The 27,396-nt window shown below is 47.7% G+C and overlaps 1 protein-coding gene across 2 annotated transcripts in view; it reads left to right on the top strand.

The window, feature by feature from the left end:
- The window catches only part of LOC138497211 (uncharacterized), an 835,962-nt gene that overhangs the window by 352,379 nt on the left and 456,187 nt on the right, over positions 1-27,396 (top strand). For both annotated transcript variants that reach the window (XM_069620534.1, XM_069620535.1), the window contains exon 10: positions 24,251-24,272. In XM_069620534.1, the coding sequence (XP_069476635.1) occupies positions 24,251-24,272 (22 nt within the window). The remainder of the gene's footprint in view (positions 1-24,250; positions 24,273-27,396) is intronic.

The following is a 27,396-nucleotide window of genomic DNA, read 5'->3' as shown; positions in this document are numbered from 1 at the left end:
TAAACATTAGAGAATGGTAAAGTCAATGAGATGAATGAACATTACACTACTGGGTACGTTTAGTCGAAATAGATAGACATTTTATGATCAGAAAGATGATTATAGTGAAGTTAATATTTGAGCTGCCCTTACCCTGACTAACAAACACTTAGATTCAGCAAGAATGGTAGTTGGTAGCAGGGGAACAGGTGGCACGATCATGAGTGACTTGCAGTGCTCGCAGATGTTCTCAGGATAAACATCAAGGGGTTTATAAAGAATTAGAAAAGTGGGTTTGTATGTGAATGAGTGACATGTTTTTGGCGCGGACTGCTTCAGGGGAACCTGGAGACACTATGTATGGCTAGGCCATGTGCACAATGGCCGCTGTGCGGAAGATACCTTTTGAAGTGTACAGTCTATGACCCCTCAGCCAATTCCATCCTGCCAGCCCCCTTGGGAGCGCACAGCCATTGGGCGTGAACTGCCATTGATACTGGAGGGGCCATGGTTGGCCATGAGGCATGCTGAAAAGGCCTGGAACACTGCTGAAGGGAGACACGCTTATGTGGATTGAAGGGCCGCAGTCGGCTTCATTGGAGCCTGGAGACACTGGGTCTGGGGAGGCCATGTGCACAATGGCCGTTGTGCGGAAGATACCTTTGAAGTGTGTTGGGGAGAATTCTCATAAATGTGTTGGGCAGAATTGCATGCAGTACCCTCTGGGACCACCACATACAATTAGGACTGCAGGTCTAAGCTAAAACAACCTTTGGTATAAGTCTGTACGACAGTTTTGTGTTAGCGAGCTGAGCAGCCAGGCTTATCTCAAGAGGGAATGTGAGCAGTACAAGAGGTTACACAGAGGTTTTACAATCACAGTGGTTCAAGTAGACTCAAGGTTTCTTGGTAAAACACTAATTTATTACACAATCATTTAGAAAACCTTCACTAGGGAGGCCACCACGAGGCATGGGCAAGATGGCTGCCTGAACTTACAGCTCTGTCCATGACCCGATTCATCTAGTGGAGTTCATGTGGAGATAGGGTTCTAAACCCTGTAAATGCTTCTGAATCTGGTGGCGGAATCCAATGGCCACCTGGGGGACAGAGTTCGGAGTTTGTAGCTGCCCCCAACGCAGCTACAAACTCCGAACTCTGTCCCCCAGTCGTCAACACGCAGAATTGTGTTGACGATCGGGCCAGCCCCCCGCCCCCCAGGCCCGCAACACATGAGGGACTGGTGGAGACAACGAAGCACGAGACCGCTGTGTGTGCGACTGGCGGAGCCATAGGACGGACAAGATCTTCCCCTGTGCACTCCGGACCCGTCCGTAGGAGGCCGCGGCACCACCCGTCTCCTCCCGAGCCCAAAGGCGGAACTCCTGGTGGTGGTCCAGAGCACCCCCCGATCAGAAAGGGCCAGGGGGGGGGGGCCCATGGGTGGCGAGGTGTGAGGACGACACCTTCCTGTCCCCCGAGGGAGTGTGAGATCCTTGCAGCGCCGGCTGCCGGAAAAGGCAGGGGAACATCGTTGCAGCAGCAGCCCAGTAAGTGCCCCCCCAATCTCCCACTCTATCGTCATCGGCTCCCAGAGCCGGCGGGGGTGTCCCCCGGGAGTCCCCTGGAGGGGAAGTGAGGCCAAGGTAGACCGGTGACACCTGGAGGGAGCGGAGCCAAAAAGAGCTCCCCAAGTGGACGCTCCTGCAACGCACCCGGGAACAAAGGCTGGTACAGCTGGCAGCGTGTGGAGGGCGAGCATGGGCAGGGAGTGAGGGACCCCCCTCTCCAACCCTGGTGTGTAGGAGCACGCATCTCGGTAGACACCCATCCGAGCACCGGAGGCAGCACCTGGGCAGCAGAGACCTAATTGAAGGAACCTGCCTCTCACTGGAGGACTACCTTGGAGGAAACTGGCACCTAGCATCAGATTAAAATATCCCCATGAAGCCTGCAAGCACCTAAGCGGTCTGGAGAAATCTTGAACTATTGTCTCGCAACTGCAGTGTCCCGTCAATCCCTACCCCATAACTGTAATGGGAGGCTCCCACCCCAGATCTGCAGCTCCCCCTTCACCCCCCCCGACCCCCACTTTCTCCTGGGCGGATTCTGTAACCATTACACCCAAACCGGGCAGGGAGGAACCTAGACAGCGTAGATGCAGGGGGTCGTCAACCTTCAGGGCGACCCCGTGACAGGATACGCTCGGTTCTGAATGGGACCTGGCCTTGGGGCGCTGCCCGGGCACTGTTGCCCCCCATCTGCTTTTAGACTCGTACACCCCTATGGAGGTACCCATGGGGCCCGGTGTCCACCTGCCCCCTCACTGATCTAAGAGACACCACTTTGGAGTTGTAGGGTGATCTGAGGCTCCACATAGCACTCTGAGACTGGGCCAGTGGAACAGGGACCAGGGTCCTTCCCACAGCACAATTCTCCATCTGAGACACCTGTAACCACAGTACCCTGCTGACCGAGGTCGCCAGACCAGCACCCAAGGGACAGCACTGATCTCAAACAAGCCGCGCCGGTGCTCATAAAGGGGATCGGGGACATACCTGGTCGCCTTGACACCACAGGAGCACGACCTCTATGAGCTGGAAGGAAACCCTTTCCCAGTACCAATTCCAGGCTTGTGGAGACGAAAGGGCGTCCAGAGGCCCTACCACCCCCACCCGGATCTGGGAACCATGCAAAATAACATCCAGATGATCGTGGAGGAGATCCGGGTGATAAGGACGCATATGGGGGCCAAACTGGCAGACCTCACTACAAAAGTCACCACACTGGAAGATCGCATTGAGGGTGTCGAACGATCAACTCTCCACAGCCCTCCTGGAAACCCAGATGGAGGCAAGTTTTATTGAGGTACACTGTCGGGAGGAGGAATTACGTTTCAGGGTTGATATGGAAAACCGAGAGAAAAGGAACAATCTACGCATTTTTGGCCTGGCGGAATTGGAAGGCAAAACCCTGCTCTGCTTTGAAGGAAAGGTGAAAGACCTAATACGTGTGTTCTTAGGGGCAGATGCAGGAGAGATCATATTGGACAGAGTTAGCCGTGCGGGAGGGGCTGGAAGGGGCCCTCACACAGTGTTGTCTCGCCTGCACTACTACAGAGACGAGGCCAAGATTCTAGATGGGGCCAAGAGCCTGAGGAACATACAGTACGGGGATTCCACGTTTGCCTTTTTTCAGGACGTCTCGGCCCTCACGCTGCTGATGAGGAAGAAATGTGGCAACCTCACTAGATGGCTACAGGAGAAAGGGGTCAGATACCGCTGGGGTCACCCCTTCTATTTGGCATTTGAATGGAAAGGGGAGAAATATCATCTGGTCTCTCAGGAAGACATTCAAAGGGTCACAGAGGAACTGGTGGGTGGTCCCGCCGGCCCCTCGGGCGATCGGGGTGGAGGAAACACGGATCCCGCTCGGGGTCCTAGTGGCCCGGAAATGCTTAAAGGGAAGACCAAGGTGAAAGGGACCCAGAAGTTTCAGAAAACAAGACATCCCTCCGCCGCTATGGAGGGACATTTAAAGTGACTCTAAGGCTGACCTTTAAAATGTTTCACATGTTATTATTGGTGGTTGTTACCCCTGTTAGGTTGTTTTGCTTGATGGGGGACGACTGATCCGTGAGCCCCGTGGGGACGGGCCGGCACCCCAAGTTGCGTAGGGGATCACGTTGTGTTAGTGGTATGGGGGTCCATTGGATAAAACAAAATGGTATTTTATAGGCACGAAGCATGGGGCGAAGAACCCGCTGACTGAAAGACTTGGGGCAGTGGACGAGCTCCTGGTGGTTCATTAACTGATCCCAATGAGTGTTGTGGGAGGGAGACTGACTCCTTCATCATGGGAACGGGAGGGCGGGAAGTCTGAGTGGTGTGGGGGTGGGATCGGGAAGGGGGTGGAGGTTGGAGGAGGAATGGGGAACGCTCAGTTGGATTGGTACACAGATCAGCAGGCTGCAATGGGCTCTGAACTGGGGCAGTCGTGGGGTGATCTCGGGGAGAGGAAACTCCCTTTTCACTCTGGACTGTAGAGAGGTTCCAGTCATGTATGGACAAGCTAGACCGGTTCATGGCCATCCCAGAAGATAGGACACCCAAGAGGCCAAGGGAGGTACTCCAGGAGGGGCCAAGGGCTAAATACCCGAAGCTCTTTAACCCCCTACAGGAAGACATGAACTCTTATGACCTCACTGACGAGGACTCTCACTTCCAGGAAGAAGATGAGTTTGTGAATAATGAAGACCAACAAGAGGAAGGTTTTCATGATGACACTAACATAGGTGAGGAGGGCTACGAGGAGGACCCAGGTGAAGGTGGCTCACAGCCCTGGCAGTCGCCATCAGGGTCTACAGACCCGACATTATAGACATTTCTTCTCCTCAGACCACACCGGTCAGGAACCCATCTCCAGTACACTATCAGCCCACCTTCAGTGCGCTACTGAGGAAGGCAGCAGCACATTTTGAAGTTGAAACTGGGGAGGTCGCCCCAGATACTGATTTCGTTAAAAGGATTATTAAAGAAAAACCTCCCACTAGTCAAACTATTTCTATCCTCGCCTCGGTTAAGAGACGACTCACCCCATCGTTGTCCACCCCCGCGCTGGTAAGAGGGGTCAATCCAAGAATCGAGAAATTGTTCTCACCCACTCAGTCAGACCCATTATATATCAGGGGTCACTCAGTCCCGGACTCCTTAGTGGTGACTAACACAAGGAAGAGGGCTGGGGTTCCACTGTCAACCAGCGAGGCACCCCCAGATAAAGAAGGGGCAAAAGCTTTATGCCTTGGGCAAAAGAATTAGCGCCTCGGCAGCGTTTTCAATTAGGATTGCCAATAATAATACATTGCTGGCAAGCTATGCTGATGCTCAATGGGGAAAGCTTAAGCAGGACATCGAAGAAGCCCCTGAACCTCTAAGAACTTGCTTATTGGCTACAGTTACAGAAGGAGCTCTGGCCAACCAGAGCATCATTAAGAACACTCTTGATGCAGCAGAAACTGCTGGCCGTTCTTTGGTGCAGGGAATTCTGCTGAAGCGTCACGTCTGGCTTCGCAATTCCGGTTTCAAGGCAGAAACGCAGGCATCACTCATTAATAAGCCAATAGGAGTCAAATCTCTTTGGAAGGGCAGTGGACGACGCACTGGAAAATTCGAAGAAAGAATTCGACACCATAAAGACCTTAGACCAAATCTCAAAGCCTCCAAACAGGCAGGGATTTGGCAACAAGCGATTTTTTTCGTCGCCAACGCCAACAGCAGCAGCAGCAACAGCATTACACTGCGGGCAACTGGCCCTCTAATCAGGGTACCAGTAACCAGTATAACCAAAGAGGACAACGCCGTGGCAAGGGCAGAGGACGGGGCTCCAGCCCCAGAGGCACCCCAGCAAATAACACCAAATGACCCGAAGGTTCGGGTCCCCTCCCATGTGTCTCCGGTTGGGGGCCGGATAACATCGTTCCTATCAACATGGGAGGGAATAACATCAGACCGGTGGGTATTGTCAACCATAGCCCACGGGTACTGTATAGAGTTCAATCGGTCCCCCACCTACAGACCTCCAAGGAGACGACGCCTGTCACCAGAACACCTTGTCGTCCTCCTGCAAGAAGTAGAACAGCTGCTACAGAAAGGAGCAATAGAGGTCGTGACCCTATCTCAGGTAATGGAAGGTATTTATTCAGTGTACTTCCTTGTACCCAAAAAAGGACCTAACCATGCGCCCTGTACTAGATCTGCGCCCAGCGAACAAATTTGTAAAACCACAAAAATGTTCTATGGTAACATTACAGGAGGTAATTCCCCTGCTATCTCAGGGGGACTACATGACAACACTGGACATGAAAGATGCATACTTTCATATTTTGATGTTGCCAGCGCACAGAAAATACCTCAGGTTCATGATAGAGGACAAACACTACCAGTTCAGAGTGCTACCATTCGGCAAAGCATCTGCACCGAGGGTATTCACAAAGGTACTGGCAGTAGCAGCGGCCCACCTGCGCAGGTTGTCCATCCCAGTTTACCCTTACCTCGACGATTGGCTCATAACAGGGGAGTCTTACGAGACATGCTTCTCAAACACCCAAATGACAGTAGACCTTTTGTTCCAACTGGGCTTCTCCATCAATGAGAAGAAGTCCAGCTTAGACCCCAGCCAAATCAAACCATTCCTAGGGGCTCTAATTCGAACAAAGGACGGCCTTGTCTTCCCCTCCGACGAGAGGGTCCAAAATATGCTGTTTCAGATCCCTCAATATGTGGCCGGTCGAGAGGTGACGGTACGCAAAGCAATGCGCTTGCTAGGAATGATGGCGTCATGTATTTATTTGGTACCTCACCTGCGCATGCGCCCAATGCAAGAGTGGCTCAACAGCCAGTGGTGTCAGGCCAGCGGACAATGGGACGATCTAGTGGTGGTCTCGCAGGCCTTGGTTCTCTCGCTACGGTGGTGGTCGAAGGAAAACCTGGTAATATGGAAACCATTCGCCACCCCCGCAGTGGAAGCCACTCTAACCACAGACGCATCCCTCACAGGATGGGGGGCTCACCTATCCCATCAGACTGCACAGAGTTTGGACTCCGTTCGTAGCTTCCAAGCACATAAACTTACTGGAGCTACTTGCGGTGTTCAAGGCACCAAAAGCCTTCCAGACACACCTGCAAGGGAAAACAGTGATGGTCCTCAAGGGGAGCACCACAGCCATGTACTACCTCAACAAGCAAGGGGGCACTCACTCTCCAGGACTGTCCAGGCTGTCCCAGAACATCTGGAAGTGGGCTCTCAGACACATGTTCCTATTGTCACAACATGTACCAGGGGAACTCAATCTGCTAGCAGACAAACTCAGCAGAGACTTCCCTCTGCCCTCAGAGTACGAATGGCGGTTACACGAAGACATCATCTTCGACGTCTTCACACAATGGGGCTTCCAGAAATAGACCTGTTTGCAACTCTGGAGAACTCACAATGCCTAGATTACGCCCACAGAACCGCTCCAAGGGGAACGGTCTCTGGATACCATGGTCCGGGAAATTTGTTTACGCTACCCCCCGACCTCCCAACTCCTCTGCTGAACAAGATAGTACACAAGATGCACCAGGAACCAGTCACCATGATAATAGAGAGCAAGACAATACACCCATGCCCACAGAACATGAACTTAGCAGCCTGGCTCCTGAGGTCATAGAATTTGGCCATTTACAACTCCCACAGAGATGCATGGACATTCTCAGAGAAGCAAGAAAACCCAACACTCGCCACTGCTATTCTAGCAAGTCGAAGAGATTTGTCATCTGGTGTAGAGGTAAGAGCATCAACCCAGTCCACTGCTCTCCCACACAAATTGTCATTTACCTGACCCATTTACTGGACTCGGGTCTAGTGTTCAATTCTATTAAAGTCCATCTAGCGGCGCTTTCTGCATACACCACCTCTCAACTTAAGGTGTCATAGTGGAAAGTCCCAGTTATCAAAGCCTTCATGGAGGGGGTAAAAGGAATACACCCTCCAATAGCAAACCCAGCACCCGGCTGGGACCTTAATGTGGTACTTACCAGGCTCATGGGCTCACCCTTTGAACCCATGCAGAAGGCAACTCTTAAGGACCTCACTCTTAAGACTGATTTCCTAATAGCTATCACCTCCATTAGCAGAGTAAGTGAACTACAGGCTCTTTCTATTCCAGACCCCTTTGTAACAGTTCACAAAGATAAGGTGGTTCTATCCATACACCCAAGGTTTGCACCGAAATTCATATCGAAATTCCATGTCAACCAGTTAATAGAACTACCAACGTTCTTTCAAAACCCTTCCAATTTGGGAGAAAAGAGCCTGCATACACTTGATGTGCGCAGAGCTGTCATGTTTTATATGGAAAGAACTAGACCACTGAGAAAGACTAATCAGTTCTTTGTCTCGGTGGCAGCAGGAAGAGGAGATGCAGTCTCAAAGTCCACTATATCTAGATGGATTGTTCAATGCATCACTCTGTTACACTCTTGCTAAGAGAGAACTACCCTTCAAGCCAAGAGCACACTACTCTAGGCACTGGGGCATTCATTGCAAATGTTCCCCTTGAGTCCATTTGCAAAGCAGCAACCTGGAGTTCTGTATGCACCTTTACAAAACGCTACTGTCTAGATGCTCACTCTAGATCTGATTCCCAGGTGGGACAAGCAGTATTAAAACATCTTTTCTCTACTGTTCCTTCTCACAACCCACCTCCAACTCCTGGTACTGGTCGCAAGTCTATGCACAGCATGTGATTCTAAGCAGATTAACAAACGTCAGAAGACCATGCATTACTTACCGTAAAAGCATTTCTGATGGTTGTATCATCTTAGATTCACATGCGCCCACCCTTCCTTCCCGCTCGGATGGAAGGAACAGACATCTTTCTACATCTCTCTCTTTTCTGTACTCGCGTATAGAAGGCTCCCTCAGGGCAGAAAAATACAAACAGAGGGACCTCGACGCGTGAGGGGTTGTGGGTACACTGCACGTCAATATAGGGATAGTGTTACAGACACGCCTTGTCGACGTCCCCTTTTCGACTACGAAAAACAAAATGCAATACTCCGCAGTGACCACTGGATGTCGGACTATGCACAGCATGTGAATCTAAGCAGATACTACCATCAGAAATGCTTTTACGGTAAGCAATGCATTGTCATCACGGACTAGCAACTTGTTTCGTAAAACAGTGGTCCTCTTCCTTCAGGAAACCCACTACAAACAGGGGAAGGAATAGATAAGAGGGAAGGAAATTGGGAGAAACTTCTGGGCCTCACATAGGAGTACCAAGGAGGGTGTAGGCATTATCCTGGGCAAATCACTCCATCTTACCAATGTGGAGACAGAGGGGTTTCAGGGGGACGGTTCCTCAGGGTCAAAGGCACCTGCAAAGGTGAACGGATTACACTTGCTACCCTATATGCACCCAACGTAAAACAGATACAATTTTTGAACAAGATTTTTAGGACAATGGATGATTGGGCTGAAGGGGCCATGATATTAGGTGGATACTTTAATATTTTATAATTGAACCTCAATTGGATTGGTGGACAGCCAAGGGCACGGTAACCAAAGAGGTCACGAGGGATAACATTGCCCTGCAGAACCTCCTACGGGAACACTACTGGGTTGACGTATGGCGCAAGGCATACCCAGGGCCAGGGGTGCTATAACTTCTTTTCACCCCCATGAGAATTGACCTGCTGTTGGCCTCCGAGGACGAGAAGGGGAGTTTGATGAACCTAGGGTGGAAGCAATCACTTGGTCAGACCATGAGCTTTTGGTGGTAAATTGGTCACTTCAGGGTGCCCCGAGAACCTCAAGATGGCGCTGCAGCAACATGCTTCTAAGAGATCGAGTCTTCAGAGACTTATTAAGGGATGAAATGAAAGCCTATTTTGAATCTAATGACAATGGGAAAACGGGGATGATGGTCTGGGAGGCGGCTAAGGCCACCTTTCGGGGCCTCCTTATAGCGGAGGGAGCCCGACGTAAGCGGGAAAGGGCGCTTGTTGAGAGCAGACTCCGGGATGAACTAAGAGATCTATGGGCCTGACTCACCACTACAGGGGAGGACAGGGAGGCCCTCTTGGGAGAAATGTGGGAGAAAAGGCAGGCACTATATGCGGTTCTCATAGGGGAAGTGGTCAAGAAGATGAGGTATACACGACAGATACTATGAGAGGGGTGATGAGGTGGGTACCCTCCTGGCACGTAGAACCAGGGGTTGTAGAATTGAGAGGAGGGTAGGAGCCATCAGAGAAAGGGGTGGCGGGATGTGTGGGAAGGAAGACCACATTGTGGAAAGCTTTGCAGACTTTTACAGAGGGTTGTACACTAGACTGGAAGGTGAATCACCAGAGGACATCTGGGCCTACTTTCCAGCATACCCTCTGCCCCAGCTGACCGACTCGGAGCTAGAGTCCCTGGAGGGGGAAATATCGGAGGAAGAAGTGAAGCTAGCCATTCAGAGATTGAAAGCAGGGAAGGACCCGGGAGACTATGGCTACACGGCTGCCTTTTATAAACTATACCAGCCTATCCTGGTGAAGCCACTGGCCACGCTGTTTAGTTGCATTAGGGACCAAGACACCATCTCGCCTACGTTCTTACAAGCATTAATAGCTGTGATCCTAAGCCAGGAAAGGATCTGACGCACTGTGGCTCGTATAGGCCTATTTCCCCCTTGAACCTGGATGCTGAAATCTTTGCCAGAATCCTGGTCACAAGTCTGGAAAGGCACCTCCCTCGCTTGATACACCCGGATCAGGTGGGATTTGTGATTAATAGACAAGGCTCTGATAACGTGCATAAGACCCACGTGTTAAATTCAGGGGTGGGCCGTAAGGAGGGGGTTCTCTTATTAGCCCTGAACGCTGAGAAGGCCTTTGACAGGGTCAACTGGGCCTTCATGGGTGATGTCTTCACGGCTCTGGGGATTGGCCCGAGATGGCTGGGCTGGATGTTGGCTTTGTATTCCACTCCCTTAGCCAAAGTAGTGGCAGGGGCACGAGACGGGGCTGCCCCCTGTCCCTCCTCATTTACGCATTGGTCATGGAACCTTGGGTGACCTCTATCTGTAATGACGAAGCAATTAATGGAGTGAAAATTGGACTCCCACTACAAGGTTAGGCTGTTCACCGATGATGCACTGCTTTATATTACCAAACCATCCCAGACGCTACCCCAGTTACTGGAAAGTTTGACCCGATCTGGAAATCTCTCTGGGTTTAAGGGTAACCTCGAGAAATCAGTGCAATTTATGGCAGGCAATCTCTCGGATCCTGAGGTGGAATATGTGCGTGGGCTCCCCTTTCACATTCGGAGGGATGGGTTTTGCTAACTGGGATTTGACTTGCAGCCCGTAAAGCCTCTGTCCCAATAATTTCCTTCCCCTTTGGACAGCAGAGTGGGACATTGATAGATGGGTGCGATCGGGGCTCTCCTGGATGGCGCACCTTAACCTGGTGAAAATGGTGATTCTCCCCAAGTTTCTATTTTTGTTCCAAATGCTCCCGATAGAGGTGCCCAAGACATTTTTAACAGAGGTCAGATGAGCCCTTCTACGATTCCTCTGGGCGGGCAAGAAACACACTCATATGAGGTGTTGACTAGACCCAAGGAAGATGGTGGGGTGGGACTCTATAGGAAGATAGGGTGAAGGTAATTGGCACATTTTGCAGAATTCTCCCTAACATGTGCGAATTCCCTTCACCATAGAGACCCCCAGCAACTTTGCTGGATTTTGAGGACTCATGTTTTTACCTGGAAAGATTGTGAGCCTTTTTTCCCACTCTTTCATGCATTTTGATGTGTGTTTTACGGTTGTGTTATTTGATCATTGAGTTTAAGATAACTCCATAGGCATCTTTTCATGTGTGTAACACAGCACCCTCAGTGCAGTGACACAGGGATGTCTTTAGATTTCCCAAAGGTTTAAATACCTCTTCTGGGATAAACTACTGTTTCCTAGAGAGAGTAAGGTTAAACTGACTAGTAAAGTCTTTTTAAATTGCCAGACCCAGCACATCCTATCGTCCTATAGAGTACTGGAGGGGTTACCTTGTTATCCCAGGTGTCTAAAATACTCATGTAGCAGTGAAATGCTACGCTTTTCTATCGAAATGGCTGGTGGCAGTGGTTTTGCAAAGAAACTACCATGATTTTTCCTGACCATGAACACCGGTAGCTAAAAATCACGGGAGCCATGTTTTTCAAGATGGCATCTGAGCCCCCTTTGTTTAAACAGGTCCTGGTCTCTTTCGCCATTACTTTTTGGAAAGGTCCTTCTAGAGTTTGTCTCTGCACGGCAAACTAGGTTTGGTCCCTTTGTTCCTATGCCTTTGGCGGGCTTTAGGACTGAAGACCGCCTCTGGTGCCCGAGTGTCTGGGGTGGGCAGAAAGTGAGGGAGGTGCCCAAAACCCGCTGTGCTTAGACTCCTAGGACACCCAAGTGCACTCTGGCGTGATTGGCTGGCTGACTGTCCATCAAGGACAGCCACCCTGCTGGGTGAGTTGCAGCTAGGCTGGAATTAATGGGGGATAACTATTTAAAAGGTGAGTCTCTTGGCTTGGAAGGCAGTCGACCACTGGAACCGAAGACGAGCTGGAAGAGGATGGCTGCTGCAACTCCTGGACAGTTGGTTTGCCCAGTGAAGCCCTGCTTCAGGTCTGAATCGCCAAGTTCATCACAAGGGAGAAGCCCTTCAAGGACGACTTCTCCCTTTGAGTTGGTGGGACCAATCAACTTGTAAGCCACCTGGGTACCATTCTCGGAGCTGGTTGCATCTTCCTCAGTGCTGCAGGAAACCGAATAGCCAGGGAGAAGGACACCAGTTTGTGTGCTTGACGACAGCTACCAGAATCGAAGATTTGCCAGTTTGCCAGCTTTGTGACCAGTCCCAGTGCAGTGCAAGAGTCTGCCGACGTCCTCCCACTTGTCCCCACGACTGAGGCTCAGGAACAGCGAGATCTGCAAGAACTACCAGGATTAGAAGTATTCAGCTGCATCTTTTTCTTCAATATAAGGTACTGTGAAAACCCGACCGAGAGATCTTATTCTCTCACTGCGAAAGCGAGTGAAACTTTGGCAACTTGCAGGCCTAGTCAGCTTGTGACCCAACATATAAAGCTTTCTTCTATGAACTACTTCTGAGAACCGTGGCAAAGACTTTTCCGTTTAACTACCAGACCTGTTTTAACTTATACATGACTCTAGCCCATTGACTTTGGCCTACCTATTGCATCGGATCAACTCCTCTGGTGAACTCAAACTATTTGCACTGTTCAAGAATAACTCTACAATTTGTTTTATTAACTTACGCCCTTTTGCTCCTACTTCAAATGCTCTGAATTCCATTTTGCTCAAAGTAAACCTTCACCCAAAGTTTGTTCAAAGTAGTTTAAATGCCTCAAAACCGGGTAGGGTGAAGTGCTGTAGATTATTTTTGTGATATTAATTGCCTGCTTTTAGTGACAGTTTTCTAACTGTGTAATAAGTGTTTTACCAAGAAACCTTGAGTAGAAGAGTCTTTGAATACTTGTGATTGTAGACCTCTGTGTAACATCCTTTCAGGTCACATTCCCTCTTGAGATAAGCCTGGCTGCTCAGCTCGCTACCAAAAACTGTGTGGTACAGACTTATACCAAAGGTTGGTTTTGCTTACACCTGTAGTCCTAGCTGGGTAGTGGTCTCAGAGGGTACTGCATACACACTTTGCCTAACGGGCCCCAAACTCTTAGTATAAGTCTGTATTACCTAAAGGTTTGGTAGAATGGCAGAGCAGCCAGACTTGTTTTATGAAGAGGATGTGAGCTTGTAGGTAAGTACAATGAACTCAGTCAATACATTAGCACAGAAATTCTTGCACACTTGCAGTTATAGTAAAATATCCCTTTGTTTTATATACACAAGCTACGTAAATACTATTTTATACTAACCGACACATATAGAAAACATTAGCAACCCTTTCTGCAGGTGACTGCTTCAATAGTAGTGGCTCGCGCCCACAGTTACAGAAAAATGACAGTAATAACTGTTCCACTGCTTAACTAGTAGTGGCTTGCACCAGCAGTTGTTAGTGCCATCATTTGTAAAGTCACCCAGACAAAGGTCTGTTAGAAGGACAAGGGGGTTATTCAACACTATGAACAACATTCTACTCGGTAACACCTTTTAATTATCCTAATGCTTTAGCAATCAATCCCTAACTAGTCGAGTTTATCAAAGTCAGTTGAAAAAGGGTACATAGTCTTATGCAGCAGCAAAAAAGCTGAAGTGATACTTAAGTTACTTTACAGCGAATACTTGAGTGGAATTCAAATGTTAATGGGGACCTTGCAAAGGACTCCATATAGGAGCACAGGCTGTTAAGCCTGTGCAGGAGGGATGGGTGGACACCCACACGCCTGGTATCGCACTCCAGTCACATTGGAGTGACTATTGAGCTTGAGGTAAGTACTACCTTGAGCCACACAGTACGTTAGGGTGGTTGAAGAAAATGCAGATGTTTTCTTTCCTGTGCAGCAGCGACAGACCCAGTCAGTGACGAAAGGAGGGACTCTGGAAAGCATATCACAGCAGTCGCGAGAAAGGACCATCAGCAAGGACTTCTTCGATTCCCAACGCAGGTCTGCAGTTTTGGGTCCTTATCAGCTCAAACAATGAAGGGTTACCACCAAGTCGTTCCACCTCAATTCAGCAGTCCTGCACTCTGAGGTGACTTGGATCAGTGGGATTGTGTCTCTGTAGGCTCAACTGGAGTTCATAAAAGTTCTGGGAGGATTTGTGCACTGGAAGATGATGCCCTGCAATTGGGTCGGAGGGCCCCTGCTATTCGCGGTTTGCAGCCCTGCAAGGTCACAGCACGTTGGGATGGCTCGTTCTGCAGTTGCTTATGGTTAGTTGGTCCCACCAGCCAAAGGGATGGAAACATCGACCGAGGAGCTCAGGAGAAGACAAGAAAACTGGATCAGGACTGCAGCGGTTGCTTTACGGTTACTGGAAGTTTCTGCCGTCTTCTCTGGTGAAATTATTCGGATCATCTGTTCCAGTGTGTTAGGAAAGTTATCTTTACTGCACCTTTCCTTCCATTTTTATGGACCCCTGTTAGGGAGAATTCTCAGAAATGTGCCAATTCCCTCCACCTTGGAGACCCCCAGCAACTTTGCTGGATTTTGAGGACTTGGTTTTTTTAACCTGGAGAGAGTGAGACACTTTTTCCCACACTCGGGTATTTTTGTGATTTGGTACACTGTTTCTTTTTGGTTGTGGAGTCTGACAAACTCCATAGGCATAATCCTTTACATTGTGTCACACAGCACCTTCAGTGCAGTGACACAGGGAAGTCTTCCAGATTTCCTAAAGGTTTAAATACCATCTCTGAGATAAACGGTTTCCCAGAGTAGTGAAGTGAAATTGACTTTACTTGAATATGTAAATTTCTAGATCCAGCACACACTATCTTACGATAGGGTGCTGGAGGGTGTAAGAGGATTCAATTCAACACTACAGCTAAGTCAGCGCCCAGTTTATAGTACTGAATGAAAACCCTGATTGATTACCTTTATGTCCAGTTCATGCGTTCTGGATGACTACCCCTATATAACACCCCTCTCTTGGAATCCTCCTGACCCCACTAAGCCAAGAAGTAGTTCTGTTTTGCAAGTTAAAAGGTTTATTTGATAATTTAAACAATAGATATATATATCAGACTTTATAATAAATTAATAATTGGATATCACACTTAATCTGGTATGATAAAGATTAACAACGGAGAATCTGGCACTAGCACACTTCTTGATAATCACTAAGGAGTTGACATGAAATGGATAAGATAGCAACAATACTTTTATGGTTTCAAATGGATGCAATGTGGAATGAAATGCAGTACAGAAAATACTCAATATGATCTCAACAAAACAATGTAATCACTTTCTTGGACAATTCACCCCCCCCTTTTATGCAATGCAAGGAAATGGAAGGAAGGCACACAATTCTCAGAAATGCAATTAAATGTGATTCAGTTAACCCCAGCAACTTAAACTACAGACGTTGAAAACACAGGCAAAATGCTTTGATATGTGCTGGCAATGGAGTGAAAATATGTTAAAATGCTTTTAATTCCCTCTAGAAGTTCAGGGTGAGTGGTACCTAGTTAATATTAGTCCAGGCTCACACTAGCAATGATTCAGGGATGATTAGCAGGTTAAACGAATTTCTGGCAAATGGAAGGCAAGCAGCAGCAGCTTTTTACACGTGAAGAAATTTGCAAATCGCGGCAAAATTTGCGAATGCGTGTTCCGCGATTACAGAGGAACTACAAGGACTATCACTATCGTTTTGGGGTCCTAAGAAAGCCTAGGGTCTCAGCTTCCAGATGAAAGTTACTGCAAGTCTCTAGCACAAACGGTCACGGAGATATGAGCGATTAAATAAAGGTCGTTTTTCAGATTTGAAATTTTAAAGTTCAAAAAGACAAGTGCAGCTTGCAACTAGAAAATGACAGGTGACAGCTTTACAAATGACAGTTGAGAGTTAGGAGACAGTTCTACTTAGATTAAAATAGGATTGAATTATATTATTTTAACTAAGAGATTGGTTCTGCACAGTTTTGCTAGGTACTCGCACTATATTCTTGAGCGAAATGGGCCTCGCCACGGATCTGGTCAGGTTTTAAACTGGACTCTGGTCTCTGCACTTCACAGTGATCTGGGTCTGCTCTCTCTGGTTCTGCTAACAGGTCAGCTCTACTCTGCTGGTCTGGTCTGGGTCTCTGGTTCTGGATAGATTGAAGTCTCTAGTTGGCTTTCTGAAGGTTTGATGGAGGCAAAGTATGGATTTTCCCGGCAGAGCGTCCCGCAGCAAATGGATTTGAAGGTCTCTATCTGTCCTGTCTCTCTGCTTTTATGTGTTTTTAAAATGGGTGTGTGTGAGCATCACTAGACCCTACCCCTCTCCACTTGCCATTGGTCAAATTTCCATTTCTCACTTGATTGGGGAAGGAACTGTGAGTCAGAGCGATGTCATTTTATGGCTTGCAGAGAGGACACTCCGCTGTCAAATTGCACACAATCTATATTTGATATAAAAAGACATATTTGCACAGGTAAACATTTGTTTAAAATTACATGCACCCCTCACATATCACAGGAGGTATACCCTGTCCAAACTCTGCTCTTCCTGGGGGCTTGCATTCAGAAATGGCAATATTTTGCACTTTTTTAACTGGTTTGCGATACCGTACATTACCCCAAATTTACACACATGTGCGCAAGGAGTATGGACATTAGTTATTGAAGTGTCAGATTTTTCACATGCACACATTTTGAGTAATATCCTCTTAACTGCTAGTTTGCCCCCAGAACATCACACAAATTGGAGTTTGGGCTTGAATTGAAGGTACATTTTTTAAATTAAGGCTCTCAAAGTTATACATTTCTGTCATTTGATTACAAAGAGTTATCAGTGTTTCTGTAAAATATATATTTTTCTTTCAATTCAGTTCTCAGAGTGTTGGAGTCCGCCTCCAAGACTTGGGTGGGTCAGTCCTCTGGGCAGGCAGGGCTTTGTTGACACTAAACAGTCAAAATCAACATATTCCTTTCAGAGGAAAGGGGCCATTGTGTGGTCTCTGGGAAGCTCCCAGCCAGTCTGCCTTCTATCAATCAAGAGGTCATGTGAGATTCTAACTCCTGGTGTGAAGCTCTGGAGGTGAGAAGGTTTCCCAGGCTTCAGGCCTCTGGGAACAGCATGTGGCTAATTTTTAATTAAAATGCAGCCTTTGAAGTCAGCTGAGTGAAATCCCTTTGTCAGCAACTGCACTCAGTTCTCCTGTCAGAGTTTAGACCGCTAGCGCCCCCTTGAGGATTTTGTTGGTACTGCATGCAATTTTGGGATTTTCTTGGATTAATGCATTCTAAACAGGAATGGTTCTTACATGGTAGTAAATCCTTGCTTAACATTGTTTTGATGGGGCTCCTTACAGTAAAATGGTTATGTGGAACCCCACAAAAGGGTTGAATCTTTAAAGTGGTCCAATGAGTCACGATTTCAGCAACTTTTTGACATCAGTAACAGTGGATTTTGTTAACAAAGACCTTTCTTTACACTGGTGGGTGGCAAGTTAGGTAACCATTTTGGTGTGCGCACAACTGCGCAGCTCTCCTGGATTCTGGGATGAAATAATGGGCGGCGACAGCGCATCCCCATCTTTACCCACTCCAATGATTTATTTTTGTTCTGGGGTAAAATGATGGGCAGCGACAGCTTAATCCCCATATTTACCCCGTCTAATGATTCCACATGGGTCAAAACCCTCCACAAGGGGTTACCCACTATCCCCTTTGTTTAGCTTCTCATGTAACATTTTTGTTACCCTTTCCTTGATGAATGGCTGGTGGCAGTTTTTTACTTTAAACTACTGTGGTTTGCATTTACTGCGGGCTGCGTTCGCAGCTGCAGTAAAGCACCCAAGGATGCCATTTTTGTCAAAATGGCCCTGGTCATCTTTTTTCGCCATTTCTTTGTGGAAAGGTCCTTCTTGAGATTTACTCTGTGCGCCAAACCGGAATTGGTTCCTCTTTTCATTTTGCCTTTGGCAGGCTTCACAAGCGAAACCTGCCTCTGACTCCAGGGTGTCTTGGGTGGGCAGGAAGTGAGGGAGGTGCCTGAAACTCCCTGTGCTTAGTCTCCTAGGAGACCCAAATGCACTCTTCCCCCGATGTCCTCCCTCTTGTCCCCACGACTGAGGCCCAGGAACAGTGAGATCTGCAGAGCTGCTCAGGAAAAGAAGTAATCTGCTGCACTTTTTCTTCAATACAAAGGTACTGTAAAAGTCTGAGAGAACATACCTCTTGCTGTAAGTGGCCCTACCTTGATTCTTTTTCTTCAGACTTCTCAAATTATTGTGCAAAGACTTTTCTTACTTACCTGCAAAGTGCTTCAGCTCATATAGACTTTTGTCCATTGTCTTTGGCTAAGCCTGTTCCACTGAATGACTGCTATTGGGGGATCTGAAAGGATTTGCCTGCTTAAGAATATTTGTGGTCTCTTGTATGTTCTAATAACTTTTTCCTTTGACATCCCTGGAATATTCTAAATGTAACAGTGATATAATGTCCCCAGCACCCTAGCTGTTGAAGTCACCTGAGGGTGTAGGTTGTGTCTGTGGGCCATCCCAAAAGGGTACTTAATGATTTAGAAATGTTAAGAGTGTGTATTGTATGAAGTATATTTGAGTGTTACATTGCTCACTTCTGAAGAAGGCTTACTCTAACTGACAAATGAATCATTGTTTATTCAAAAAACCTTGTGTGTAAGAGTTTATTTGAATACCTGTCACTGAATCTGTGTAACTCCCCTAGAGCTCACATTGACCCCTCATGAGATAGGCCTGGCTGCTCAATCATGCTACCAACATGTCTAGTACAAACTTATACCAAAGGTTGGGTTCCTATTGCCAGGAGGTCAGGGTTGTTGTAGTGCACCCAAAGGGTACTGCATACAATCGTGCTTAACAACCCCCAAACGTTTTGCTTTTATTTTTGATCCTGACCTGTACTTTTTACAGTGTAGTGATGCCTTAAGCTTAACTACACTGCCTTTTGCTCATCTGTAATGGGGAAACTGACATATCTTTCAGGCTGTCAGTACTGGGAAACTGTTTCCCTTAGTCTTGTGACTTTGTTACTTTTATCATTGTACTGTGCGTCTTACAGTGCAGTACAATGGGGTACGCTTTTGGTTTTGTCATAGACCAACACTCAAAAGATTTTTGGTTACTCTAGGTGTGCTAAAAGGCGAAGCTGGTAGCAGCAGTGACTGTTACACTCACCTGACTCCCATGGAGGCGCTGGCCTGGTTCGCGCTGCTGTGACCTCTTCTAAGGTGATGCGCAGGGTTCGGAAGACGGACTGGACCGGGCCCCCAAATCTGGCTTGTCTGGCTCGCAGAAGTATCCTTCTGTAGGTGAAAATAGGGGATTAACTGTCTGCGGGGTAATGCAATCGGCCTCCCACTTTCCCCTCTCACCCTCCTTGAAACCCTTCTGTGATTTCTCGTAGCGTCTCACCTTAGGGTCTGGAAGGACGAGCTCTCCATCCTGCTTTTGATGCAGGGGCGCGTTGGTATCAAGTTATTTCACTGGATTTTTGGATTGGTGAGAACCAAACTTGCTTGGCTTCCAGGTAGGTTTTTTGATAAGAGGTTACCCTTGTGTCCATGCATTAATGTACTAATGCTATTGTCTTTTTCCACATAGGGGCCGGGGTACGGAATGCCGGGGAACAGGCACCGACCCGAGATGAGCGGTGAAATCCTTGTAGAAATCAGGTAAGTCTTTAATGAGCGTTTTTTGGTAATGTCTTTTCATTCGCTCATTAACGCTGATGTCTCTTTTTCCCCTTAGGGGTCGGGGTCCGGAAATGCCAGGTTGCGGCGCGGACCCGAAATGAAGAGGGAATGAATCAACAGGTAAGTCTTAACATGGAGATTTAGCTTTCCTTATTCCCTTCTCTCTCACCTTTTGTTCTGGTGTTTTTCTCCCTAGGTGCCGGGGCGTGACTGCAAATCCGGATGAGCTTTTAAATTAAAGTCTTCCTTTTCAGGATTGTCGGCGAGATGTCTCTGGGATGTGGATTTTTGCAGGTAAGGATTTTTCCTTCTTCTGTTCTCTTCTTCTCTTCCTTTGCAGGTGATCCCGGATGCTGGCAGGCGTGGCAGAAGTCGGGATGCAGGAGCAGACACGGTGAGCGTCCAGCTGCTAGATGCAGAACAACGCGAAGCATGTGTGGCTGTTCGGGTGGGGTTTAAATAGCCTTGGAAGAAGATCCAGGTATGTATCCTTCCCCGACCACGCCCGGATGGTAAATTAGTCCCACAGGTAAAGTAGTTCCTTTCAGGCTTCAAGGAGGCCGGGATCCTGCAGCATGGTCTGCATCAGGTAAGTGCACCCAAGCATTCCCATAATGAGCCTGGCGCCTATGGCGCCAGGACTGATGTCTTTTATGAGCCTGGCGCCATAGGCGCCAGGACACTGTCCAAACGGCCCCTATATGGGGTTGCTGGGTCCTTCCTTGGGGACTGGATGTCCACTTTCGGGGACGCCGGGCTTGAACCGGCTCCCCGGGAGCGGGCATCATGACAGTGACTTACCATTTATTTTGGTGCTTTTCATTTTAGCCTTGCCGCGTTTGGCTACTAACTATGACTAGTGTCCAAACATGGCCGTGCCACACAGGTTTTTGTTTGTCCTTTGGCCATCTTGTTATTTAGACTTCTTCCTGGTCCTTATAGACTTCCAGTGCCTGGGAAACCAGAGGTTTTTGGCGGGCTACTGGAGGGCTGTCTCTGCTGGCAGGATGTGGGCTGGGACTGTCTGGTCCCAATCCACGAACTGGTTTCAGTGCGTTATGCATGAGTGTGCCCACCAGTGGCCCTGATTGGGCCACCACTGCTGTGGCTAGTTGGCGTTTCAGCTCTTACCTGGCTTTTAGGATAAGGGGACCCTTGTACTTATTCTTCAGAGATCCTGGAGTAACCTGAAGGAACCAAGACTCCTGTCCAGCTCTGAGACCCGTGAGGAGACCAGAGACACGTCCGAAGGAGGCCTGGCGACCAACTTCTGCTGCTGTCCTGGTGGAGCCCTGCCATGCTCTTGATCTTCCGCAGTTCTGCGAGGGAGCTGCGGCCCTTGGAGTGGACGTCTGCTCAGTACCCTGCGAAGAAGCGTCCGACGTGTCCCTACACAGTCCTGTGGCTGACCAGCTCTGAGTTTGGGCTAAAGTGCTGTCGACGTCGCTGTTCCGAGTTGAGGCCTGGAACTTGAGGGGGAGGGGGGTGAAATCCTCAGCTTGTCCTACAAGACTTACATCTGTGAATTTCGGAGTGCTAGCGTCAAGGGGACCTGAGATGGAAGGGAAAGTCTGGCCCTTTGCGTCGCCATGCTGTGGTGACCCCACCGTCCGAAACGGCTCATCTGCGTCCAGTCCTGAGAGAGGTCTGCATAGTTTTGCTGCATTCTTCATCCGAGAGTCCTTGCACCACTGAGAGACACCAACCAGAGATCAGCTCGAACCTGCAACCCATTCGCATCAAGGATGTAGGGTGACGGCAGGAAAAGCAACCTCTGACCTTCCATTGAGCTGCCAAATCCTGGGAAGCATCGGAGTACGGAGGTAAGTTACAGTGGTTCTTACCTGCCCCTAAACTCACTTTAAACGTTTTCCTAACCTTTACAAAACCTTTACTATACTTTGGTTTTACCATAGCATGCTTGCACAGACATTCCAAAAGTTGGGGACTTCAATCAGTTAGAATACTGTCCTCTAACTTTTGGAACTTTTCACCGGACCCCAGAGACCCTACCTTCATTTTCTTTTCCTGCATCACAAACTGTGTTGGAAACTCATGAACCTTTGGGCATAGGGCCCCAGACTACTTAGGGGAAGGTCTTTTGAGGTTGGGGTTAACTCTGTGGACCTGTAGTACATAACCTAATCTGCACCTTTTGCAGTGTTTGGATTTGTGCTATGCCCTACTTCAGTGGCTGTATATATGTTATGTATTAGGATTGTGTGATATTTCTACCTGTTAGTCATTTTTATAGTGATATTTGCCCATAATAAAGAACTATTTTTATACTTAATGTTTTAGTGTCATTTTGGATTCCCATTGTGTCCTCATTGTAGACCCTTTACAAGCGCACCACCTCTTCATACCTACCCTAGACCCTCGTCACTCCTACCTTGAACTGGTTTTGCTGCAGCTCCCCAGAGTTGTCCCTGTCACAATAGAAGTTGACCTTCTATACATCTGTCCACCAGGCCAGAGCATAGAAAATCAGTCCTAACACAGTGGTCAACCTTTTCTGCTTTAGGAACGTCACCTTTTTATGATTTCCCATTCACTCCTCTGCAAACTCTCCCTGCAGTTAATAGAAAGGGGCGGGTGGCTGTCCAATCGGGACAGCCAGTCCATACATTGGGAACTAGGTCCATTCAGGCACATCAGCAGACAAAGGACAGGGGTGTTTCAGACTCCTCCCCTGCTTACTGTCCTCAGAGACACTGGAGCTTTGGTGGGTTACTCAAAGGTTTCTAAGCAAAGGCAAAACTCTTATCAAGACCTCCCCCTCAGAATAGCAGAAGAGCTGACTAAGAATAACCAAACAAGTAATGGTGAAAAAATAAAGGAGCCACCATGTTGGAACGTAGGTGGCCATACCCTCTTATGCATAACGGCAGCTGCAGCCAAACCAGTTCAAGGTAGCAGTGATGAGGGTCTAGGGTAGGTCTGAAGAGGTGGTGAGCTTGTAAAGCCTGAGGTGGAAAATTGCACAAAAGTCGCTAGAAAACGTCCAAGGACACAAACCAGAATTAGTTGTCACTGTAACCAAAAGGTTACAGGAGCAGAGAGAACGGAGATACTAGGTATACCCTCAGAACTCCACATAACAAGTGTGCTGATCTCTCAAAAGTAAATGTTTATTTTATATTTTTTGATTTTCCTTAAATACTTTTAAGGAAGGAGGGTTACTTTATCCTAACCCTCCTTCCTTAAAAGTAGTTTTTAAGGAAAATGAAAGAATATAAAAGGAGAACACAAAGGACCCTTGGCAACACTACACAAAGCTGCAAAAGTGGAACACAGATGCCTTTAAGAGGAATGGAGGCAAGCAAGACTTCCTAACATAAGTGAAAACACAAAGAACAAAGTCCCCATTGTTAGAACATTTTTCTAAAGCCCTACCAGACTTAATAAAAACCATACATCTGAGGCAGTATGTAAGCGCCACACTTAGTACGAAGCTGAATTAACAGCCTGTGAGTAATAAAGACTCCTAAAGGTAAAACCACTGCCACCAGCCATTCATGTAAAACTCACAATTGTAAAGAAATGTTACTAGGAACGTAAGAAAGGGGATACATTGTATCCCCCAGCATTCCACATAAGGTTGGGTGCGCTGGCTCATTATATACAATGTTAAGTGGGAGGAAAATCCCTCTTTACTACTTGGGAACTGTAGTTCAACCAAGTACATCAAAGGGAAATTAACAGGGGAGCCCCAAGGGGCAACACACCCAAGTCCAAAAGTGGTAGGAAACTATAACTTCAATCATACACTACAGAGACATAAAAAGATCCTCCATAAAGTCTTGGTGAGAGGGGGGAAAAAGATTCCTCTTCACCTAGGGACAAAGTAAAATAGTTACCCAGCCAAAGCAAAAAGTTCTGGGGTTGACACAGGTCAAGAAGATCTATCATTGATATGAAAATATTACGCAACACTACAGTGAGAAACATATCATTTTCCACCTCTAATATAAATTTTAAAAAGCCAGGACTTTCACACCCTTGCCAAATGGCAGTCCGTCGCACAAACTGTAATTCTACCTGTAGTAAATATGTGAAGTGTTTGTTTATTTATTTGATAATGCGCGCCAAACCCTTAGGTAGACGGGCGCAACAGTACAAGAATTCTCTAGGCTTAGTTACATTGCCAGTCTCAGGCAGGTACATACATATGACTACAATACAATACGATATAATACAGTATATAATACAGGGTATAGCTGATCAAGGTGCAAGTGTATATATTTCTTTCCTACATTCAATGCTATGTTTGCTTAAAGTTTGCAGTTACTGTCTGAATAATCTCACTGTTCAGCATTGACTTTAATTTGTTTTTGTTTTGCTATCCAGCGTGTGATTAACATTTTTAATTTACATTTCTTTCAGATGGGATGCAGATATAACCGATGTAAGTTTGTGTGCATTTGCTAATAGATGTTGTTTTAATGTCCACACGTACTGTTTGTGGTACTGCCAGTACCTAATGTGAATGGAAATGGGTACTTTTCATTTTGCATACAATTGCAATGCTGTTGCTTAGCTGTTGGTCAAGTATGACCCTATGCTTTAAGTGGTTGACATGTACATCTGCCACATTTTGGTAAATGTTAAAATGCGATTGGTATGCAGGATTTTCATAACAAGCCCTGTCATAGGGTGTTGGGGAGATGATCGGTTGTATGCTTAATCCCCTTTCCTAGTGATATCCGCAGCACGTTTTGCTGGTCTTCTGGACATTTTTCTTGCTTTCCTGAATGAGGGGGGCCTTTGTCCCCTCATTCATTCTTAGATGCTTTAACCATGGGAACTCTGTTTTTGTTTCACCTTATTATGGAGTCTTGCTTTCTTCCATATCTCTTTAAAGGCATCTGTGTTACACTTTGCAGCACACAGCACCCTATGTGCAGTGTTGCTGGGAACCCTTCGGGTTCTCCTTTTGATATTTTCATTTCCCCAAGAACTACTATTAAGGAGAGAGGGGTACTTTGTATCCTTCCTAAAACTTAAACTTATGATAGATTAGCACACCCCACCTTATGTGGAGTGCTATGGGGATACTTAGTATCCCTCTTCTCTCTGCTCCGGTGATTTTATTTTTCATTTTCTTTTCACTGACAACCCTACAGTTATTGCTGGTAGCAGTGGGCATGGTCTAACAACCATTGTACAATTTATTTTTAAAAATGTTTATTTATTTTTTGTTTTACCAAAAACATCAGTCTGTGTTGTGCACAGTAGGGTCACCTGTGTTCTAAAATCACGGCTCCTCCCTTTTTTTGCCATATCTTTTGTGGTTGTCCTTCCTTGTACCAATCTTGGAGGTGTCTCTGCTTTGGTGGGAACCCTTGGGTGTCCAGGTCTAGACTCTAGTGTGTCTTAGAAGGCAGGAAGTGGGGGTAGGAGTTTTACACTCCAGTGCCCTGTGTCTGCCCGAGTGCCTGAATGGAACCAGTTCCCAATTGGGGGCGGCTGCCTGATTGAACAGCCACCCACCCCATTCTGTAAAATACTTACCGTGTAAGACCTGACCACCCTTCGCCCACAAACTTTCACACACAAAGTTCATGTTGAAACCATTCAATGATGTGAATAGGCCTCTTCTAAATCCTATGATCTTTCGATAGAATATTATCCCTGATCCCGGTTTCTAGTTCCCTTTAGTATGACTCTTGTAAAAATGTTACTATCCATGTACAAGAGGGCGATAGTTTACTGGATTCATTCGATCGCTGCTCTTGTTGATGGGAACGACTATTGACGTCCTCCAGGATACTGTAATACATGCATTTCAAATGGATTGTGTCCTCCAACGTATTCCACATCTTTTGACATGCAATGTCCACAACTGTGTACTTCGGAAACATTTTCGGCAGACAGCGTCCTGTGTCGATGGCGTCTGGTGGATGGCCCTCAAAGGCCTCCGTCGAGGGTGACGTCCATGGATGTTATAAATAGGGCGCACCGCGCCCGTAGCCTGAGTTCAATTTTTTTCTGCAAACGTTTTTGCTTCGGAGACTCAGCGCTCCTCGTGAATGTCTTCTTCGACCCCCTCCGACTCCGCGGTCTGGCTTCAAGACTTGTCGGGACTGCAAGTCTAAGATGTCGATTACCGACCCGCATCGCATTTGTTTGTGGTGCTTGGGCGAGAGTCACGACACAGACTACTGTTCCAAATGCCAGTCGCTGATTGCTGAGGTCTTGCGGGAGCTTAAGGGAAAGCTTTAGGTAGGTAGAGGTTCTAAACCCAGTAAGTCCTGTGAATCTAAGTCCAAGGGTATGTCCACCGACGATTCGAGGGGCGACTCTCTGCGTCGGAAGGAGTCCCGGGGGGAGGGGGGATCTCGGTCCAGGAGTGGTTCCTTCCATTAGTCGTCCTCGTCTCTGCATTCTAGGAAGCGCAGTCGCCTTCCCCGTCCTCTGAGGTGGAGCCGTGTGGAAAGTTGCTTATCTGACAGTCCTTGAAGGCAGCAGACGTTTGGGATTTTCCAATCGCAGGGCACAGTTCTGTCCGCGACTTCTAATGAAGCCGGCAAGGAACGGTCTCGATCCGTGGCTAGTTCGCTTTCAGGCCCGGGTCCTCGGCGAGATCCTCATCGGGAATCTTCGAGGTTCGGTTCGGACAAGACTCGATTGTCGCAAGAGACGTGCTTCCAGGTCTTGGTCCTCGTCCCCAGCGAGTCTGCAGAAACCTGCTGAGGTCGACTCAGTCGGCGCCGTGTCCGTCGGATACAGATGTCGAAGCTTTGCCTTCGTTCCAGCCATCGGCACCATTGTCGACACCAAAGTCATCGTGGCCTTTTGGCCGGGATTTGCCATCAGAGGTACAGTACGGTGGATCCTCCAAGGAAGGCTATTTCAAAATCTGTAAGGCCTGTTAAGGACTGCAGTCCCGAGACAGGACTTTTTACCTCCCTCTGGATGACCTCTATGAGGAGGAAGAGAGGTCAGAGTTAGATTTTGACCATGTTGAGCCTGATGCGGCTCCTGTCTTTTCAAGGGATAGTTAATTGGAATAGTTAAGACAATCTCTTCATGATACTAGTGGGCTAGACACTTCTCCTGAGGTGGAATTCGGCAGGCCTGAGCCTGGGGCTCATGCTGAGTCGTCCTACAGGAGACTGATGGCTAGGGTCACGGAATATCTTGGTTGGTCCACTCCTCCTGAAGCTTTTGTTCAGGATGACTTGACGGATATTTTAGATCAAGGTCCATCCTCTGACCCGGTGTTACCTTTTCATTTGACCTTGCAGAAAAGGGTGGCGGCTGCTTGGCAGACCCGGAAATCTCTTCCGGCAGTTAACAAATGGTTAAATAAAAAATACTGCCCTTCCGGTAGCAACCCCAGCTACCTTTCATCTCGCCCCACTGCTGAGTTTGGTGGTTCAGGCGGCTACAGCCACCTTGAGGCAGGCGGCATACCCTACCATCCCTCCTGATGGGGACGACAAACACTTCGGTTGGGCATGCAAGGTGTTTTCTGAGGGGAATATGGCGCTGAAATCGGCCAACTCCACTTGTGCCTTGGCAAGATT

Source organism: Ambystoma mexicanum, chromosome 5q (genome assembly GCF_040938575.1).
Source record: "Ambystoma mexicanum isolate Mex_15411 chromosome 5q, UKY_AmexF1_1, whole genome shotgun sequence".
NCBI classification, from domain to species: domain Eukaryota; kingdom Metazoa; phylum Chordata; class Amphibia; order Caudata; family Ambystomatidae; genus Ambystoma; species Ambystoma mexicanum.
This window is presented reverse-complemented; position numbering and strand designations above follow the sequence as displayed.